General features: G+C 53.2%; 1 protein-coding gene across 5 annotated transcripts in view; it reads right to left on the bottom strand.

Annotated features, from left to right (window-relative positions):
- NOS1AP (nitric oxide synthase 1 adaptor protein) overlaps positions 1 to 21,353 on the bottom strand; it is a 46,070-nt gene that overhangs the window by 4,541 nt on the left and 20,176 nt on the right. Inside the window, exons 3-11 of one of the 5 annotated variants that reach the window (XM_086462940.1) lie at positions 9,356 to 9,448; positions 8,916 to 8,989; positions 8,168 to 8,276; positions 7,789 to 7,930; positions 6,426 to 6,593; positions 6,031 to 6,051; positions 5,748 to 5,896; positions 2,417 to 2,582; positions 1,444 to 1,847 (exon numbers count right to left, since the gene is read on the bottom strand). In XM_086462940.1, coding sequence (XP_086319066.1) covers positions 1,444 to 1,847; positions 2,417 to 2,582; positions 5,748 to 5,896; positions 6,031 to 6,051; positions 6,426 to 6,593; positions 7,789 to 7,930; positions 8,168 to 8,276; positions 8,916 to 8,989; positions 9,356 to 9,448 — 1,326 coding nt within the window. Of the gene's footprint in view, positions 1 to 1,443; positions 1,848 to 2,416; positions 2,583 to 5,747; positions 5,916 to 6,030; positions 6,052 to 6,425; positions 6,594 to 7,788; positions 7,931 to 8,167; positions 8,277 to 8,915; positions 8,990 to 9,355; positions 9,449 to 21,353 lie in introns of those variants that run through there. The other 4 variants (XM_086462941.1, XM_086462938.1, XM_086462939.1 and 1 more) reach the window with 4 other exon arrangements.

Below are 21,353 nucleotides of genomic sequence, written 5' to 3'. Positions count from 1 at the left end.
CAGAGCTGGAGAAGGCAAGAGCAGCATGGAAGCAACAAAGTGAAGCAGAAGCAGGATAGAAGGGTGGATGGTGAGGAAGACAACTATGCCAGTCCCCACTTGGTTGAATGTTTCCACAAGGAGCAGGGGACACACCAGGACTCTGGTTCATACCCCTTCAGCCACGGCCTCTTTAGAGGCCGCAGCAACAGGCAGCTGATAAATGTGCTTGCAGAAAAGAAACAAGCTCTGGATCCCTTGGAGGCCCCCACAGACAGCTCTCAGCCATGGGTGTCTTGGGGTCTGGTGGAGGATCCTGAGATCTTGGATTCACTTTTCTGGAGGGCAAACCAGAGATGTAAAGGACCTCCCCTGCAGACACCAGCAGTTCACTCCCCATTGAGGGGTGGCAAGCGTGCCCATCCCTGCGCATAGCCAATGCCAGCACTGCATCCCCCAGCCCTGGTCTGGGGGCAAACAACTGCTTGGAAATGGGAGGGTTTGTCTATAAAGCAAAGCAGGGAGTTTGAGGTCCGGGGAAGTGCTTGAAAACGTGACTTGAGAGCACCAGAAAGGCTTTGAAGCCTGGCAGCCATGCAGAGGAGCCCAACGACTGGACAATGAGGGGAAGGACACCTCACAGCCCCGTGCTGCGTGCCCTGGCTCCCTGCTCCGTGCCTTCCTCTCCGCTCCACAGCCTGGGAGAGGAGCAGGCAGTGCCCACATGCCCTCCACCTGCCTCAGGCAGGGACAAAGCCTGTCCTGGAAATGCCACCCTGCCAGGAGCTGCCTGTGTCCGACCACCCCGCACAACCTCATCCCTTCACCTCCTTCCCAGGCTCATCTCCACTGACCCCCGCTGCCTCACCTCACTCACGCACCCACGCCGACAGTGCACCGTCACCAACCCTAACGGTCCCACTGGCATGGCTCTGGCCTCATCTCCCACCCTCTTTACCACGCAGAGAGCCAGGCCCCCTGCCAGTGGCTCTGTCCCTGCTCACCGCCCCAGCACTGCCTCCTTGGTCCCTCTTGTCCTCGCTCACTGCTCTGTGCCTGCTCTCTCATTCCCCCAGCAAAAACCTCCATCTGCTTTACTGCTTCCCCACCAGCAGCAGTGGCTAGTCTGGCAGGGAGTCCCTTGCTTCTGCCTGACCTCAAAATGCAGCTTGCAGGGGGACAGGGACCAGGGGGCAGCAGAAGCTGTCAGCTCACTGTCCGACGCGAAGTGGGGACGCTCCAGCTCAGCACACAAGCCCATGCACACTGGAGCACAGCATGCCCAGCGCACACCCTCGGCACGGCTCCGTCCTCACCTCCGCCGTGTGCTGGAAGCTTCACGCTCCCTCCTCTGCCCCCTCTCCCTCCGGGCTGTCCCATCCCTGCCAGGGCCAGGGGGCTACGGCCACAGCCCGCCCCAGCTCCGGTGGGTCCCAGCTGCTCCGCACCGCCTCCTGCTGACCCCTACACTGCGATCTCGTCCTCCAGGCTGTCACCCAGGTCCTGCCTGGGCTGGACGTGGAGCAGGCGCGGCGGTTCCTCCTGGGACCAGGAGTCACGCTCCTCGCTCTCGTCCGTGTTGGACTCGTACTCGGAGGCGATGCCCGACTCGCGGAATTTGATGAGCTCCAGGCTGCCCAGCGCCGGCTCCGGGGCAGGCGGCCCCGAGTCCGGCAGAAAGCGATAGCACTCCAGCTTCACCAGACAGTCGTTCCTACCTATGGGGCTGCCCAGGGCACTGGGGAAGCCCGAGCTGGGGCCCAGTGGCGGCTGGTGCGTGTCCTCGGGCTGCGGGGTGGTCGGGTCGCAGAGGACAGGGAGGACGTTGGAGCGAAAGGTGATCTCCAGCAGACTGTCCTGGGAGCCTGCTGCAAGAGAAGGGCACGGCTGAGAGGCAGGCAGTGCCACCCTGGCTTGCCTGGGTGTCCCCCAGCCACTACAGCTGGCTGCCGGCTGGCCAGAGGAGGACAGTCTGGGGCCGTTTCAGTGTCAATCTCCCCACTGCCACTGTTTAGAGGGGCTCATTTGGTGTCACTGGTGACAGGAGCTGCTGCTGGCCAACAAAGAGCCAGTTTTGCAGGATAAAAAGTTATCTGTCTCCCACCCCAGCTCCGGCAGGGAGCTGATGGCCACATCTGCTGGAGAGGAAAGTCAAGGAGGGGTTGTTGGGCAGGTAAGGAGCTGGCCTAGAGCACGCAGCCACTGGGGAAAGCAGACATACAGCCGACAGATGTATGCAACTACCTGTCTATACAGCCCTCCCCATGCTCCTTCCCACGCTGCATGCAAGCACCCTGCTGCACACACACAAGCCAGGCCAGATGGGTGCTAATATTCCCCTACAAAAAAAACACTGGAAATGCACACAAACCCCACATACATGTCCTCCACAGACCCGGCTAGCTGTGAGGGGAGAGGAAGGGGCAGGAGCACTTACTGGTGTTGTTCCCTGCCAGCTTCAGCTCCAGCTCCTGCACCTGCTTGACCAGGAGCGAGATGTGCTGCAGCAAGTCCTTGTTCTGGAGCAGGAGCTGATGCACACGAGCCTGGGCCTCCAGCCGCGCTGCCGCCTCTGCAGCCAGCTGGTCCTTCAGCAAGTGGACCTGTGTGAGGGGAGAGAGTGGGTGAGCATGTAGGAAACGCTGCTCGAAGGCTAAGAGCTTCCACTCCAGATATCCCTGCTCCTCTACCAGGGCTCACCAGCATCCCACCAAATGATTTGATGAAGAAGCCACTCACAGATGTGATGGGGAGAGCGGGGGCAGGTGGCAGTGTCACACCAGGGCATGCTCAGCAAACCCAGTGTGTGGTCCCCTGACCTCTCTGATGGAAAAGCCCAAGGCAAAGAGAGGCGGCACTGACCAAACCATCGGTCACGCACACGTGCCACGGATGCATGAGGGAAGAGCAGCCCAGGAGGAAGCCAGATGGACATTGATGAGAAGACACGCTCAACCAACTGGACGGTGCTGCAGATGCACGACGGTGCAGCCACGTGCTGCGAGCTGGCCCTGGACGAGCTGTCATTCCGGGCAGGTTTCCCAGAGGCAGGGTCCTGCCAGCGGCGTCTGTCACTAGCAGGGGCTGGAGCATGAGAGCCGCCCTGGAGCTGCAGGCTGTGACAGGAACGACACGCCTGGAGCAACACAGATGGCAAAGTGCTGCTGAGACATGGTGGCTCTGGGGACGTGAGCTGGCTGCTCGTTCTGGCCCTGGGAAGCAATGCCTGGACATCAGCCCACGTGGAGTCCACAGGCAAGAAGCCCATTGATTTCAGCATAACTACCCATACGCAAGCATCTATATCACCAGCACCATGTCCCAGGGAGTGTGGGATGCTGCTGGGTGAGACCAGCCAGGAGTCCCCGCCCAGGGGCAGCTCTCTGAACTCAGCCCGAGCAAGGAAACCGCAGGAGCATACTCTGGACAAGAGGACAGCAGTGCAGAGCCACCCGGGGGCCACATTGACTCAACATCCCTTCTTGCAACCCACCCATGACTCCTACAAGAGCTCCTCTCTCCAGCAAGGACTAAGCCAGCCAGGCTCGTGGGGCACCAGGGAAGCATGTATTTAAAAACAAACTCACAAAAACCCAAAACACAACACACCCCACCCTGCCAAACAAAAAGACAATTCTACCTTGGCCTAGAAAGTGACCTTGGGGAAGAGGGGGGAGCTCTCTGTAGCCTGCCAAAGCTGTGAGCTACAGTTGCTGGGCCCCAAAAGCAGCACAGCTGGGGGTCACTTGTCCTCCTGGATGGGTACCAGGAGGCAGCACCAGGTCTGCTGGCAGGCAGGTGTTCCCTCGTTTGTCCTGAGCTGCCCAAACATAGCCAGCAAGGTGGCAGGGCAGTGCCCTTAGCAGAGCAGAGTTGAAGCACAGCGAGCCTGGGTGGTGGCAGGAGGCCAGGCAAGGGGCTGGGACTTGCAACTGTCCATGAAGCCAGACTAAGGGCAAGGGGGTGCAATACCTTACACTCTGAGCAGGCAGCACAGAGTCCTTTTGGTTTGCCTCTGGGCCCCCAGCCAGGTGAGACATGCCACACCACTGTGCCAGTGGTGGGACAGTGGGGCACAGTGGCATGGTGGGACAGGGACCCTCTATGCTGGTGGGTGAAGCAGAGACCTTGAGCTGAGCTGGTAGAAGTGGAATCATGTTTAAATGTTAAATGGGTGCCAAAGCTCAGTGCTGGCAGCATCAGCCTGGAAGCTGTCCTTCCTCACAGCTGGCAGTTGTCTCCATCACAGGCGCCTGCAGCAAGGCCGAGGTGATGCTCAGGTGATGCTGGGAGAAGATGCGAGAAGAGCCCAAATGTCATGTCTTGCAGAGGGGCAGTGGCTTGTGCCACCAGCCCCCTGGGGACAAGATCCAGGAAGGACTCCTGGCCTTATTTCAAGAGAAGGAACCTTCACAGGTATCTGGAAACACCTTGCAAAAGCAAGTCTTTGGTCAATGAGGAAACTAAATGACATTTTACCCTCAGCCAAGTAATTAGAAGCTGAGATAGCTATAAACTAAGCACAGATCCTGGGCAACACCATGGTTCTCCCAGTTTTGTTAGTAGAGAATCAAGCCTGTGCCCATCACCATGTGTTCAAAGAAAAACTGACTTGGTACTTTTTGAGAGAAGAAGTGCCACTGACAGAGCTGTTGATATAATGCATGCAGTCATCTGAAAGGCATTTGACATGATAGGGCCCAACTTTTTCATTAACAAATTACAATGATACAAAATGACCACAGCACGCATGCTGAAAGGATTAGAGAGCAGCTAAGTGACAGCTCCTGGGACAAGAACCATCTTGAGGTGGGCAGAGGTCCAAAGCAGGGCGTCAGCCCTTGAAGAGAGAGGGATGAGGCCACCAGCTGCCACCTCAGGAGCCAGCCAAGAAATGGTGTTACTATATTTCAGATTTTTTTAATCTGAAAGTAGGAAGAAAAAGAAATCACCACTCAAGGTTCTGCAGGTACACAAAGACTGGAAACTACCAAAGGTGAGCAGTCCCTGCCACAGAGGGACCTGGCTTTGCCTGGCAAGCTTTGCCTGTAGCAACATTATACTTGGGCAGACACAAAGGATCCCCTGAGGATGCAGGTCCCTCTTCCAGAGGGGAAAGCAACTTCCCAAGCCCATGACTCCAGAAGGCACGCAGGGTCTCAGGGCAACAGCTTGGCCAGAAAGATCAACACTGATGTTCTGATGTGAGAAGAGGAACACCGCGGTAAAGTGCAGAAAGGCTGCTGGAGCCGATCCCTCAGGCAGGAAGAAAGTCAAGCAATTGCAGAGAGCTCTGTGAGGGGTCAGGGAACAAGTGAAGCTAAGGTAATGAGTTGGATAAAGCAGCCAGAGCTGCTTAAATGAGAAATACCTGCATGGAGAACGAGCTGCCAGCTGCACAGCCCAGGCAGCAGTCAGCTGGAGCTAACGCTGAGGCCAGGCATTGGCAAGCAGACAGGGGCCAAAGGACTGAGAAACCTGGTGGCAAGCAGACCTAAGCACCTCATCTTTTTGTGGCAGGACCAGGGCAAATTGACACTCTTCTCCTCTTGCTGCTCAGCCCAAGGAATGGTCCCTCCCCATCCCCTGTGCCCCAGCTTCTCCCACAACCACTACCTGAGCACCTCTGCCCAGAGGCAGCCTGCCTTCCCCATGGAGCTGCCTGCCTTCAGCACCGCCTCCAGGCAGGGGATGCTCCAGCAGCACTGAGGGGCTCAGTCGCGTGCCCCAGCCCTATCATTGCCCCCCAAAAAGAGCAGAGGAAGAACCTGTGCCACAGCCACTTGCGTCTGCTGCTGCTGCTGCTGCAGGAGCTGCTGGAGAAGCTGCATTTGGTGGTGGGCAGAGAGGGGCGTTCCCAGGTCAGGCAGCTGGGCAGACGAGGGCAGCAGCATCTTGGGTGACGCTGTCAGGATATCTTCAGGGTGGAGGCAGCCCTGCAAAACAGTGGTGTCAAAAGTGTGATCCCACGTCCCTCGCCACAGATGCAGCACAGAGCAGCCCGCCAAAATAGGCAGGAAAGAAGCTTCTGCACTCAAAGCAAATGCATACTTTGCTGGGGGTGCTGAAAAACTTTGAAGACAGTATTTTTTCAGTTTTGACAACAGCCCAAATACTTTTGTAGAAAATTCCCCAAAAGGCCAACACTTCCCATGGGATTTTCTACTGTATCAAAAAAGGTTTTTGTTTTTCATGGAAAAAAATCCCTATCAGCTCTGCCCCAGACACTTTCCATGTGGCTGCACTTAGCTGAGCCTCAGCACAGCGCTCTTCGGGAGTGCCCTGGGCCCCGAGCCAAAGGGCAGCCCTGCGGCGGGCAGATGGCTTTGATCTGGGAGCCGGGGAATGCTGCACAATCCCTCCTGATCCCCGGGGCCCCAGGATGAGCATCAGAGCTGCGGGGCTGGGGCCGCGCTGTGCTCCGAGAGCCGAGGGCAGGGACCCACGCACCTTGGCGTCAGCATAGGCGCTCGCCTCCTTGCCCACGGCATCGAGGTCGGTCACGCCGCGGCTGAAGTCGAGGATGTCGGCTCCGGGCAGCGGCAGCTCCACGGCATCGATGTCCGTCTCCTCCGCCGAGGTGGCCGCCCTCTCCGTGCCGGTGAGGCGGCAGGCTGCAGGAGCAGTGTCAGAGCAGAGCACAGCCCGCTCGGAGTGGGAGCTTGCTACGGTGCACCCATGGTACGGTGAGCGACACCCACTGCCCCCATACCACCCACCCTCCAGCTCTGCGAGGAAGCAGGTACAGAGCGACCCAGCCGCGCTTCCTGCTGCTGCTCGGGATGGAGCTTGGCGGCCAAAAACACACCCAGCCCCAGCCACCAAACCTGGGGAACAAAACCCCTGATATGGGACAAATGGGCCATCAAGAGCAGAACACACAGAGAAATCTAAGGAAAGGTAAACAAGAGATTATGGGGGGAAAAAATAAAACAAAACAAAAAAACGGATGCTCAGAAATCCCCAGGGAACTGCATATCATGGCCAGGACACTGTGTGGAGGAAAACCAAACAATGACCAGTCCAGGACAGCCCAGTGATTAGGTCATCACGACAGTGCTGGTTGCAGAGCAGGCAGGAAACACATGGCACAGCCCAGGCTGCTCCTGTTGGGATGGGGGGAACTAGCATCCAGCACGGGGCTGCAGGGCAGGCAGCCCACACATGGACAGGCAGCAGGACCCCCCAACATCCCGACGGGCACTCAGGGGTGTTTGACCAACCTTTCGTAAAACATGTCTGCCCTCCAGCACAGCCGCTGGCACCAAGGAGCACAGCTGGACCAGCAGCCCTCCAGTCAGGAGCATCCCTGTACCCTCCAGCCACAGGGTTGAGAAGGGAGAGGGAGTCCACAGGCTGCCTGCAGCCCCGGGAGCTTGATGCAAGACCCCAAGCGCAGCTTCACACATGCAGGGAATGGCAGAGAGCCAGCCCCAGCCCGGCAAGCACCTCGGGACACAGGGAAGGTCTGTGCTAGGGCCTCTTCTGTGGAAGCAGCGAGGAAATGTTTGCAGCGTGTGCAGCCGAGCATGGAGAGTATTTAGGCGCCCAGCAGAGTCCCAGGCGCTGCTAATAGGCTCTCAGCAAGGGGGATGTCTGCGAGGATGATGGCTAACACCTAGTGAAGGCTCCTTGCTGGGCAAGATCCCAGCTTGAGCCCGATGTGCTGCAGGCCAGACTGCTGTGCAAATCCGTTCTCCACAGGTGTCGCCCAGCAAGGAGTGGTATGGGAAGACTGTGACTCTGCAGACTGCGTCTGCCAGGCTCCAGGACACCCAGACCACCCCCACCTTCGCCCTCGCAGAGTACCTGGGACATCCAGGTCATCCCCGTTCCTCTCACTGTCTCCGTCCTCCTGCCCGTCTGCGTTTTGCTGGGTGTGCTGCAGGCTCAGCTTATGGCAGACCTCAAAGGCCTGCCCCACCGTCCGGACGATGCGCATGGCTTGGCTCTGCAGGGGGCAAGGAGTGGAGGAATGTAACCTCAGCTGGGCTGCCCCTGCCCAGTGACCTCCCAAGCCTGGCGCAGCTCTTGGGGGTCTCCGTGTGCTGCTGCAGGGACTGAGGCACCAGAGCTCAGATCACCAGGGTGCTCCGGGCTGCCAGCTGCAGCGCAGTGCCATGGGGTCCTCCCCCAGCCGCCCCACTGAGACCCTGCGATGGTGACATGCACATCCCAGCATCTTTACCTTCTTCTTGGATTTGAAGACATTGCACCTGAAGACATTACTAGACCCATCCCTAGCAATATAGCTGAAAATCTTCAGGTCCTGGGAGTCATGAGACACATAGAATATCCTGCAAGGACAGAAAGGAGGGTAGGATATCAGCTACAACACACATATTACCCACAGTGCCCAGGAGACAGGCAAGGCCGCAGCCAGCACTTCCCAGGGCACGTCCTAGGGTGCTGGCAGATGCCCAGCCTCTGCAGCACGTCCCTGCTAAAGCCCATCAGAAATTTTTTTGGCAGTGGTTTTGCCTTGGCTGGGAAAATTAGCCTGCTGACTCAGCATCAGCAAGCTTTTTGTGAAGGCAGCATGGGGCTTTCTCTGCTCAGCCCCCAGGGACAGAACTGGCAGCCCAGGAACCTTCCAGCGACTGAGGAGAGCAAACCTCACTCCTCCACCTTGCCTGCTCGGAGAGCTGGCCTCCTTGCTCAGGCACCTGCTGCCCCCTCCCTGGCACAGCTGGGGCCATTCCTCACTCGCATTCAGCTTTCCCCCGACACAGACACCCCATGCTCTCAACTTTTGCCAACGAGATGGAGGAAGACAGCTAGTGACTTTTGGAGAGCACAGCAAGAGAGGGCAGCTGCCCTCTGCGGGGACAGCGATGGCTCTTCGTGGTCAGTCCCCAGCACGGTGCCAGTGTGGTGTAGGGTAAACGGAATGGCAGAGCCACCCAAGTCTCTGTCCCCTCACCAAGCAGGCTTACCTGTAGATGGGATCGTGCATGACGAGCATTTTGTTCTCATCCCAGGCCCATTCTTTTTTCTGCAATGAAAGAAGCTGAAAATCAGCACGTCAGATGCTGCCCTTGAGATCAAGGACAGGGCAAAGACAGTCCAGGGACAGACCTGGGAAGCTCTTGTCACAACTCTGCTGCTGCTCTTCTGCAACCTTTCACCAAGGGCCGGGTCCTGCAGGGGACCAGTGATGTCCCACATAACCTCCCACAGGTGCCCCCAAGCCCCTCCTATACCCACAGCAGGACTGGCTCAGCCACCCTGCAGGAACAGTGCTCATCCGTGGCTGATCCCAGCCCATCCCTCTCTCTCCCAACCCACCAGTTTCTCAGAAATTCAAGGACACTGCAGGTCGCTGCACCATGAGGGGAGGGCTCTTACTGCTGCCCCAGGGACCAGGGCTGCCTACCTTCTTCTTCTTCTTCAGAATGACCTTCACACCATCCACTGACACGATAAGACTCACTTTCTTCTTCTTGATATTCTTGGCTTTAAACTCATACTGCAGGGAATGGAAGAAAACACCTGAATTAGCCTTCCTGTGCCAGGAAAGCCCAAGGGAGGGCTGAAGAGGCTCCAATAGGAAGGGGCAAGAGGGACAGAGAAAGGTTTCCGCAACCCCATGTGCCTCCCTGAGCACATGCCCGCACCAGCCTGTGCATCCATGCTGGGACAGGACAGGGGGCCTTTTTTGGCCCGCACTGTCCCCGTGCCCAAAATCCAGGGGAGCACACCCCAAAGCGATCAGGCCCCTGGATGTGGATAATGCTTTGCTCAGCCCAGGATGCTGCTGGAAATGTTAACTTGTGTTTCAAAGGCACTCGCTCTGCCCCTCCAAAGGGCTGTACCTTCCTGGAGAGGGACCCCCACCTCTACAGCCCTGCCAGCCCCCAGGGCTCTGCAGCCCGGACGGGTTTGTCCCGCTGGCTCGTGGCCATTGCTGAGCTCTGGTAAGGGAAATGGCATTTTGAGTGGGTTTTTTTTGGGCTCAGTATAAAACTGAAGATGATTGCTGAAGACTCTGTGAACCTCTCCAGGGAAAAAGGGATAATGCAATTACCCACTTCAATTAGAAGTCACTGGACAGGAAAAAAACCCCACAGGACCTCCAAAGATCAGTGACTAAACACAAAGCTGTCGTCTGGCCCAGGGAGAGAATGAGATCCCCCAAAACCCAGCCACTTTTGCATTTAGAGTCTCCCAAGCAGGGAGGGGGCTGGTTGGGTAATAGGCTAGATGAGCCACTAGGCTGAGTAACCTCCTGCTCTGGGACTTTTGTGGAGTCCCATAACCAGTCTACCATGGGTGCACCCACATCAGGTACCTGATGTGCTAGTCCCACAGGCAGGGTGCTGTGCACAGCCATGGGGACAGATACTCTGCGCCCGCCCAGCAGCAGAAAAACCTGCACCTCACGAGCCCAAGGAAGAGGAATTTAATTTATCCTCTCATTATTTCACCAGTGTCTCTGGAAAAAGAGCACAGGGCAGTCGCCCCGATGCAAAGCCCTGCCTCCAGTCTGCGCCAAGCCTCCATGTGACATTTCCAGCACTGCATGATGTATTAACTTTGGCAGCCAGAGCCAGCAGGCAGGAAAAGCTGCTGGCCCTGACCTGTGATCGAATGATAAAAGACCTGAAAATACAATTCCTCAAAGCCATTTTGAAGTTGCCCACAGGGATGGGAGATACTGATGACTCAGAAAACAGCGAGGGGAACGCAGCTTTGCCCTCCCCAGTGTACAGATAAGGCAAGCTGTGCAAGCCCACCCGCTCTGGGGCTGAAGCCATGGTGATGGGCTAGAGAAAGCAGAGCTCAGGCTCCCACCACGGCTGCAGTCAGCTTCAAAATCTCCAGCACATACACATATGCTGCTTTGCAGGGCTTATTCCTCATGGAGAAGGGTCTCACCAGAGTCCCTCACCAAAGAGCCCACGGGGGTGAGTTTCCAAGTCCCATCTCTCATATTCCCCTTCCCTGACATTACAAGCAGAGGTGAAAATGCACCTAAGAGTCCCCTCTCTGTGCCTTCCTAAGACCCCCAAACCAGTACCGAGACCACAGCAGCGTGTCTGGTACTGAACACTAAAGGAATGTTTCGATTTAGCCCTGAAAAAGTGAGCTCCAGCCCAGCTACCTTGGAGTAATTAACTCAGCCCCTTCTGAAGCTCTGCATGCAATTTTTCCAGGGGCCGCTGGCTGAGCTGGATGCTCTCCGCAGCACCCGGAGTGACTGCACGGCACCTTGTGGAACTGCAGCCTGATTTATTGGTCCTAACAATCATTGATTATAAACATCAAGTTGCATCTCCGAGCTGCTGGAGCCACGGGGTTTCTACTCTGGGCCACCCCAAGCGCTAATTAATGTGAACTTAGAAGAGACAGCAACCCTGAAAAATACCTCAGGGTTAGAGAGACTATTTTTAGCCTGGTTTTTGGGTGAGTAACAGCCCCAGGACAGCAATGCAGACAGGCCAGCCAGGAGGTTTCAGCAAAGATGCTGCCCAGCCCCCGCATATGTTTTGGGGACAGAACCAATGCAGAGCTCCTCGGAGAGGCTTCCGCAGTCTCCGGCTACAGGCAGGAGATTCTGCCCAGGCTCGCCCCAAGGCTGGCAGAGGGGAGTGCTGTGCGGAAAGCTGTTTTCCCTCTGCCACGCTGAAGCCAAAGTCCCCTTGTGCTGATGGCTCACGGTAAAACTCCAGCAAGAACTGACGGGAGCAAAGAAGTCAAATCCTCAGAAGGGCTGACCAGCCAGATTTGTTAAGCCCTTGCGTAAATCCCAGCCTTTATTCTGATGCTGAGGCAAAAGCCAAGCTCCTTTGCAAGTCCGAGCCATGCGCTTAGAGAGCTACTGCAGACCCTGCCCCAACCAGAGCTCGTTAGCGCAATCATTCCAACGAGTCCAGGAGCTCTCTGGGATACATTTCCCATGCAACAAAGCGCAGTTCTAGCCAATAAAACACTAATGAACTCATGTCCATTGGGGTTCTAATGAAACACTAACCGTAATTTAATAACAAATTAGTGAGGAAGAGGATTCAATAAAACGGCAATTCAGCCGAGCCGCCTCTTGCACCTCCGGGCTGCACGGGGCAGGCACGCCAAGTCCCATGGGCCAGGGGATGCATTGCTGATTTTGAGGGGCTTTCAAATTTGAGTTTGGGTAAATGGGTGCAAGAAGGGAAGAAAAGCACCCGCGTGAGAGAGGCAGCAGACCAAACCAAAAGAGAGTGTGTACCGCTCTGCAGAGCCCAGCAGGGCCATCAACGCCACTCGTGTGCTGCTTCACGTCTGCTTACAGCCACAGCATGCAATTTGCTCTGCCTTGTTCACAAGGCTAATTCAGCAAACCAGAGGGGTTTCACCCCAAGCAGTAGCTTCGGCTAGGGTCAAAGGGAGTGTTAGGTTTGTACTGTTTTTTTAAATGAGATTTGAGCCACAGAGACTGTAAGGGATGAACCCAAAACTGTGCAGGGCTCAGACCTCGCAGCTCACGGTGCAGCAGTTCACATTAGCAGTGACAGCAGCTGCCTTGCCCAGCCCTGCTCACTGCCCTGCCGTGCCAGGATGCTGCTCGCTGGTTACAGCAGAAGAAAGGCACGTCTCACCACGAGTCCATGTACACCCCAGCAAGCCCCTGCAGCTCCCAGGAAGGCAGTGGCTGATGGTCACAGTCAGTACGAGGCACCAGGTGAGGCACCAGCCCAGCAGCAGTACTTGGGGCTGGGCTGGGCGCCCTGAGTCCACCCCGGCTTTCACCAGCCCGGGAGGGGTAGTTGGCCCTATGCTACCTCCTTGGACTTCTCCAAAGCAATGGCAAATCCTTTCGATTAGCAGACTACAGATGCCAGTATGGGCTTTTTGTTCCTGAAGGCTGCTGGATGTCTCAGATGGTCTCACCGACATGCTGCACATTGACAGGACCTGCCCTTGCTAACACCTGCTCTGCAAGTCCGTTTACTTAACGAGGCCATAGAAGACCTTTCTCTGTATGACTGATCAGGACCTCCTTGGGTTGGAGCTATCCTTGACCACAGCTCTGCCTGCTGTGAGCACAGAGATCTGCCAGGTCTGCCCATGTTTGTCAACATCCCTCCTTTTGCTGTGAAACAGAAAAAGAAAGCTTAAGAGGGATGCAAAGCACTAGAGTTTTAGCTTTCCCTGTTGCTGGGAGAAGAGCAGAGACGATGGCAGGGTTGGAAATGCCACCAGAGGGACTCTGAGATGGTGTGCACAGCCACAGCAACTGTTGCTGCACCCAAAACCAGCAGGTACTGCCTGAGCCAGAGCAGAAAATGTACACATTTCTAGGGATACTGGATCAATGTCATACAACCCTTGCTGGGAATACACCCTGCATCCCCAAAGGTGTTCTAACAATCACAGTATTGCTGCTAACGAGCTTCTCACCAAGCCAATGAAAAACTGAGTGTGTGGCAAAGCAAAAGCGGGGTTTCTCAAAGCCACCAGTGTGGGACCCGCTCTGCTGCTGGGAGGGGATGCTCGAGGGGGCAGCTTTGCTACACATTGCAACAGAAGCAATAGGAACACCTCTGTAATTGGGTGCAGGGACCTGGGCGGTGGCAATTCACCCTGTGCTCTCTGGATACTGCACTCTGATTTTAGGTGACTACCACAGGAGAAAAACCACATTTCCCTCCCTTGAGGGAACTCAGCTACTGATAGCTCTAGTTTGGAGAGCTGAATCCCAGCATACTGTTTAATAAAGAAATGATACAGAAATAATTATCCAGCTTGGGATCAAGAAAGGAAAGAGGATTTGTGCAACTTTCCCATGATCCCCTTTGGTTTCACATCATGTAGCATTTCACTGTATTACTTATAACTCACTAAATGGTGTAATGGGCAGAAGAGCTTTCTTGGCCTTCAACCTAGGTAGTTTGCCCATCTTGGGCACAGTTCTAGATCTTTAAATATCTGTAATCATACTACAACTTTGGGTTAATTATATTAATTATTAGCTATAGCAATGCGGCAATCTCAGAAGATAGACAAGAAATAATTTCAGGGAAATGCACGGAAAGTGGAAAAAGCAAGAGAGAAACTTGTCTGTTCCTGGACTTGCACAGCTCCACAGTCAGCCTCCAGCTGAAGCTCTAAGCACTCTACTAAAGTTTTTAAGCAAAGATTGAAAATGCACATTTCAGATATGCCAACATTTAAAAATAAAAACATTCAAGAAAAAAGAAAAAGGTGGTCTTACTAACGACAAAGTATTAGATCACTTGTAAACTCCAACCAGCTATTTAGTGAATAAAGATTATCCCTTAATTTTACATTGTCCACCAAAAAACATGTTCATCGTCTCAATTAGAAAAGAAACCTCTATTTTGTCAAGCATGAGGGCCTTGCCATTGACCTCAGGTTAGTGGAAGTCTATTTTCAACATCTGTCTTTTATGTGGAGTTCACTATTTAAATAACTTTAGATGGAAAATAATGCCAGCTGGTGTACGCATCATTGCGCAACACATTCCTACTGGCAGAGTATTAATATTGCCCTTCCTGGAGAACACAGTACATATGTTGCTTAATAGAGGGTGCATGTAACCTTGTCAGCTTAGACTAAAATTATGTATGAATCTGAGTGTGATGGGTATGTGTGAAAAGCATGGAAAACGCAGCACCCTTAGAAACGTGTTATCCATCCCTGTCGCACTGTTTCTACACGGTAAAAGCGTAAGAAAACTTGTAACCACGCACTGCATGCAAGGTTAGGCAGATCAGGGAGATGATGTCTTTCTAGATTCATCATCCCCCCACACTCACAAGCAGCTGAAAAAGGTTTACCTGAATAAAAATGCCCTCATTTCATTCCAGCCCACCTAAACTGCAGCAGGTACAGATTTAAGTCTGCCCACTAGCACTCTCCAACAGTAATGGTAGGTACCAGGAATGCTATATGGTCAGATTGTGCTAGAAGAATACAGATAAACAGAGTTTTTGTTAACGGATGCTCTCCTAAATGCACCGAGCTGTCCCTGACCCCTTCCATCTTTATCGCTCTCCTCCTCAAAAAAAACCCAACCAAGTACACTTTACAAGCTTGTGCTGGGGAAAGAGCGGTGGTCTGCGAATTCAATTAATGGGGAAAAAGGAATTGCCACAAAACTTGTTGCTACTCTGCTAGCTCAGGAGGCAAGAGAAAAAAAAATCTGCTATAAGAAAAAGCATAGAAGGGGATATATTTTTTGCCATAAACCTGTATTTCTTTGTATTTATACAGAAAGGGCACGGAACTCTGAGCAAAGCCAGATCCCACTGAGCCACCTTTGTTGAATGCGAAGGGCTGGCTGGCGAGGACCCTGCGACGTGAGCAGCCCGAGCTCTGCCTGCGATGGTGCCCATTCGCCTCTCCCACAGTTCCAGCAGCCCACTTAATCACAGGAACGAAACCACGAGTGCAGGGCTGGCAGGGGAACAGGGCAGGGTGCTGGCAACTGGTGCCCACCTCCCCCAGCACCCTGGGGCAGCTCCTCCTCATAGCTGGCTGGCAGAGCAGCTCATAAAATACCTTTACAGTTAGACTTTAACCCAAGGTCAGCTCAGGCTAATGAAAGCAGGGAGACGTGGCAGACTAGTGAAGGCTTTCCCAGCACTTTGGGCACTGTTCTCTTGATGAAGAATTAAGTTATTACAAAATGACAGCTGAGCTTGAGTTCAATCGGCACAGACTCCATGGCTCCAAGAATTAATGACTGGGGGGTGGAGAAACCACATACCTCGCAATTTCTGCTGCTGAAAATACAGGGAATGAAAGTAAATCTCAGCAATGTACCAGAGATCAGGCGTAACCTGCAGGAGGGGAGCCTGAGAAACCTTGCTGGGATCCTAACGGCAGTAATTGGGAGGAACAGCAAAGAACAGCACCGTACAGAGGAAGAGAATTTCACTTTACTGAACCACACAAGGAAATGGCACCAACACCGGTGCCCTCGGATGACTCACAGCCGCCTACGGGCTGTGCAGGAAAGGGAACCCGAGAGGGACACGGGTCTTCCCTGGCCGGGGATGCCGAGCCGCCCCAGGGATGGGCATGGAAAGCAGGGAGCAGAAGGAGCAAGAAGGCAGCACCTGGTGCTCGCTAGCCCCTCGTGGGGTAAACAACACCTGTAGCTCAGCACCGGGGTCCTCTGGGAGTGCTAGGAGCAGACCGCAGCCAGGAACATCTCACCTTTATTTCCTTCTGGCACTTTGTTAACAGGAGGAGGAGCATGACTGCCAGCGTTGGAGGGGCTGCAGCACGCCGAGGCAGGCAGCCGCAGCACAGTGAGCACAGGACCGTGACATGCCCCTGTGTCCTGTGAACCAACAGTTTCTTGGGCCAAAAGGCTGGGAAATCCCACGCGTACGTAAGGCACACACAGCACCCAGCTTGCCAGGTGCAGAGGTGCTGTGCGCTGTGACTGGCAGCACGCATATGGGACGCATCAAATGCAACCGTGCCTGATAAGGATGGGCAAGCTACAATGCCATTGTGCAGGATGAGCCGGAGACCTCAGAAACATGCAGCACAAGCTCAGGCACACTTCTGCAGGCAGGGAAGAGGCACAGAGAGGGCTTCCTGGATGAGTCTCAGCAGGGATTGCTGAGCATCCAAGAGAAGCCTAACCATTTCAGCTAAATAAGAGAATACAACCAGGATCTCTAAATACATTGGCAGAAAGAAAAGAGCACTGGAGAGTAGAAGGAAACAATTTAAAATACATCTTTGGCACAGTAGCAAACCTGCACCCTGCCCAGGAGGAGTCTCACAGATCAGAAGAGTGTCCCTAACCATCCCAGCCACACAGGTTGGGTCAGGGAATAGCAGGGTGGTGCCTTGCAGACAGTTGGGCATGGTCTCCCACACAGCAGGGAACAGAAGCAGCAACTGTCCTGAGAGCCCAGCTCAGATGGCTGGGGCAGCAGAGAGCCAGGGGTCCTTGCCAGCGGGGTACCCATCACTCCCTCCTGCTGCCCTTGCTGTGGGGGCCCCAAAAGCAGAACAGCACCTGCCAGCCTGCCCCAACCCGCATCTCACTTGCCTATCACCCCAGCTCTACCAGGGCAGCAGCAGATGTTGAGGGATGAAGTGTCTAGAAAGTGGAACACCTCCCAAGAGGATGATCAGCATCATCCAAGAGGCATTTCTGAACAAGACTTCAAGATACTGACAGTCCACTGGTTTTGGGCTGTGCTTTAAGCCCACAGGGGACTCAAGCATGCTGGAGGGAAGTACACTGGAATATCTGCTTAGCCCTCTAGTCTGATCAGCGATAAATGGACTAAAACCCATTTTTAGAAGACTGCCTTAAGCCATCCTACCAAAGTGCTACGCTGCTGCCTGTGTCTATCAAGGACTCCCCTTTGCCACGGGCATGCAGTCCCATTGTGGTTCCAGTAAGCCCACGCTATAACCCCGATTCCCTCTTGCAGCTGTAAGGTACGCCCAGATGTGGGCATGCCCACACCCCACACATTGGCCGGGTGCTCACCCATCAGGTGCTAGCAGCACCTCCCTGCTCCCTCCTGGGGATGGAGACAGAGGCAAGGACATTGGAGAGATGTGGGGAACCCCACGGTGAGGTCGTTTTGCTTTTGCTCCCCTCTCCTGCTGCCAAAACCTGGGACGAAACCAGCCTGCAGTGCTCGTGCCTGCAGAATGGACGGCTCCCATTGCATGGCACGGAGTCACAGAGATTTTTGGGGGCAGAACCAAGGTTCCCACCAGCTCCATCAGCAAAATGCTGGCATGGCACGGACAGACAGGCTGGACACCTCTGCCATCCTGCTGGCTTGGGTTTGAGCTGCTCCTCAGACTTAAATTTCCCACGTCATCCTGTCTACACCTCAATGCTGGTGGTTTTGCCAGTAGCTAGACTTTAATCAAAGGGCATGGTAATTTGGAAAGGGGCAGGGGGAGTAATGAAGTATTAGATGCTTACTCTTGGACTTAACGATGCTTTTTAAAATCTTTCACAGTTCCTCAGAGTTTGCATTTGCACATATGGGAAAATGTGTCTCTGAGGTGCATGTGTTCTCCTGAAATAAAATATGATTTTGGTTTGTACTGACAAGGTCAGCGCCTATTTTCCCACCCAACTTCAGGTTTAATTTTGGTAACCGTCTGTGACTGTCGTGAGTACTGATGGGTATAAATGGGAATCGGTCTAAAAATACCCATGTTGTGCAAGCAGCAGAGCAGAGTTAAGGTTGCTGCTTTGAAACAATCCCTGGATAACCACTTATCACAGAAAATATGTTTTCCAATAACATTGAATATTTCACAATAAAGTCCTTCTGCTTGGTTTGTTATTCCCTACTAGATATCAGATACCTGCCTTGATCCACTTCCTCCAATCTCCCCTCACTACCTCAAAGTTTCACAAGTTGAGGCCGCAAACTGGGACACATACATAGGCCATCTTCAGTCCAGGCAGTTTCACAAGAAACTCAGAGAAATCAGAACTGGTAAAAATTAAATCAATACCGATCATAGTGTTAAATGGAGAAAGTTCCTCTAGGTAACAGCTTATTCTCACCCCCTCTTTTGCAGACTTCCATTTACAAGATGATTTACCTCCCTTACAAGACATCCTTAGGGGTTCCATACCTTCCTGTTCCAGTCTTAAAGTGTTGTTGGTTGCTTTTTTTTAAAAAAAACAAAACAAAACAAACAATAAACTTAAAATCAGAGATTCAAAGGAGGCTTGAGACACATCAATGTATCTCCCTTCCCAAGGCAGCCTGCAGCCGCTCTGCACGCTGTGGAAGCCCAGCGCTGTGCAGGGGGATGCGGCAGTATGACGCACACGAGGGACACAGCCAGCAGTGCAGGAGCACACTTCCCAGCAACAGCTCTCAGCTCCACCCAGCAGCTCACCAAAGAACAGGTCCCTGTGCACACGTTATCATTCACTTCATTGGGGCTCAACTAATACCAAGCTTATAGGTGAAAGCTGGGGACCCCACCCCAGCACAGCCGTATCATTTCTCTCCCAGCTCAGGCACACGCGCGATGGCTCCAAGTGGGAGTGACCGCTCGTGGGCTGGGAAAAACAGTGCTTCTCAGCCAGGCATGAAGGTCAGTAGAGATGGTGCCACAGGCTAGGCCCCAGCCTTGAAAACACCTCTAAACCCCTTTCAGAAATCCAAGAAAGTGGCAGCAGCACGGACCGGACCTGCGTGGGAGGCAGCAAGCTCCTACCTGCCTTCACATGCTGCCATCTCTGATGACCAAGCATGGCACGTGCGAGTTAACGGGTGTGTGGGTGCCCATGGGATACTGGTCGAACTGGTTGCAAAAATAACCAGGCTTTGAGTTGCTCCCTTTGGTTAATGAAAACAAGGGGCAGGCTCCGCATTGCATCTGCAGGCACTGCTTTCGCACAGCTTTTCACAGCCCTGGAGATACGAGAGATGAGCTGTGCACATTTTAATATTTACCACCTGTTGCTAAAATAAGCAGAAGCACATTCCTTGGAAACCCCACATCTGACTGGAATTTGTGGTATTTTTAATTAGATACGCATTGGTTCAACCTATGCGGGCAAAAGCAGTGGGTGCACAAGCTGTTGGGCAGCGGCTCCTCGCAATCGCCCTTTGAAGAACAGGAACCTAGAAGTAGCCTCTACTCATCCAGCCTACAGTGGGTTTGAACCCATGTGCTAGAATGAGCTTGGCTTAAAGAAAAGCATTGCCATTTGCAGCAGTTTGGTCATGCCCGTTTGCGGTAACCCCCGATTCAACTCCAGACTCTTTCCGGCACTGGCAAGACCTGATGCCCCGGGCACAGAGTGCCAGGCGCTGAGCAGTGCAGGCAATGCCCAGCCCAGCACCTTCCTCCATCTCAGCAGTAAAACAAAATTTCTGTGTTCAAGACTACCTTTCTTCCCCAAATGCTTCCTTCCTAAGACAGACCCTGCCTCAAGGCAGCTGAGATCATCCCCACCTGCACGGAGGGGGCTGGAGGCATGGCTGACACAGCAGAACAGCAGAGTCACCCCAAATCCACGCCAAGGGCAGGGTGACAAAGAGAGGGGCACTGTAAGAACATACCCACGCAGTGCTTCAGAAAGGTGTCAGCTCACCAAAGCGAGCCAAATCAGAACACGGCGAGGTTTACACCCCAAGTTGCGAAACACAGGATTTATTTTGGTATTTTTTTTTACTGCTCACCAAAGACCTGTTCTCCCACAGTTGCATAAAAAGCTTGAGTAAAGACCAGTTGAGAAGGCAGATGAGAATAGCCAGGCAGAAGAGCAGTGACAAACTGAAGGAAGGCAAGCTGGTAATACTGTAACTAAATCAGCAATTACGAAATTCAGACAATTAATAAAGAATGAATGAGCAGCAGCATTAAGTGCTTAGCACACCAGAAACAAGCCAGCTCTGTGGGGGTCATTAGATGCTGGCGGTGCTCAACAATGGTTCTGGGTTGTAACTGGAGCAAAGAGGTAATTATTCATATCACACTTGTTTCATGGCTCTTATTTCAGCAATAACTAACGCAGGTATTAAAAATAATTCACTAAATTCTACAAGTCAAAAAGTCAGAATAATGTCCTTTAGAGAGATTTAGAGAGAATTATAGAAAAAATTCCAAGCAAATAGAAGTTCCAAGACTTTAGGCGGAGTTAGAAAACGGCCAATATAGGACTCAAAACCAAGCAAAAGGATTGCAGTACAACTCGGCACATAACTAGTTCTACGCAAGTTGAAATCTTGAACTATCTCAATGAAATTAAAAGTCGACTTCACAAAGCTATTAGGCTGGCTAAGAAACTTAGAGAATACATTGTCATTTCCCCCTTTGCATGCATTTTGATAAAAGTATTATCTAAAGTGACCACGCAGCCCAGATTAAGGGGGCTGAAATCTACCTCACCAGCGGAGCCCCAAATGAAGCAATGACAGACACACAGATGACAGAATGCTGCTGTGTTTCCAGCAAACATCACAGCAAGGAAAGCACAGGAATGCCCATTTTTATGCAGATCTGGAAGACAGAGAGTATTTGTTAACAGGTCAAGTGTACAGAAATTTGGCATCTACTCATCTCAGGTTGATTTTATATGGTATTGGCCAAGCAGCCTCCCAAAGGAAAAAAGGAACAGAAGCTGCATCCACGAGACGCAGAAATGCATCCTAAAAAAACCCCTGCAGACATTGAAAGGTGTCATGCCAATGGAAAGGACACTATGAAGAGAGTGTGGTCCTGGGCACCCAAGCAGGGCAAAGTGCAGCAAAACAGAAAGGTGACATTATCTCGAAATGTGGCACTGTTGAAATCACTACTAATATGATCCACCCCAACATAACATGTTCTGTTTTATGGTACGCTTCAAAGAAGCAATAGAAAATACACTTACAAAAAAGCGACAAGAACATGAAGCAGGTTTC

The sequence above is a fragment of the Leptosomus discolor genome, chromosome 3, assembly GCF_034619465.1.
Source record: "Leptosomus discolor isolate bLepDis1 chromosome 3, bLepDis1.hap2, whole genome shotgun sequence".
In the NCBI taxonomy this organism is placed as follows: Eukaryota; Metazoa; Chordata; class Aves; order Leptosomiformes; family Leptosomidae; genus Leptosomus; species Leptosomus discolor.
The sequence above is the reverse complement of the archived record's forward strand: the minus strand, read 5'-3'. Positions and strand labels throughout refer to the sequence as shown.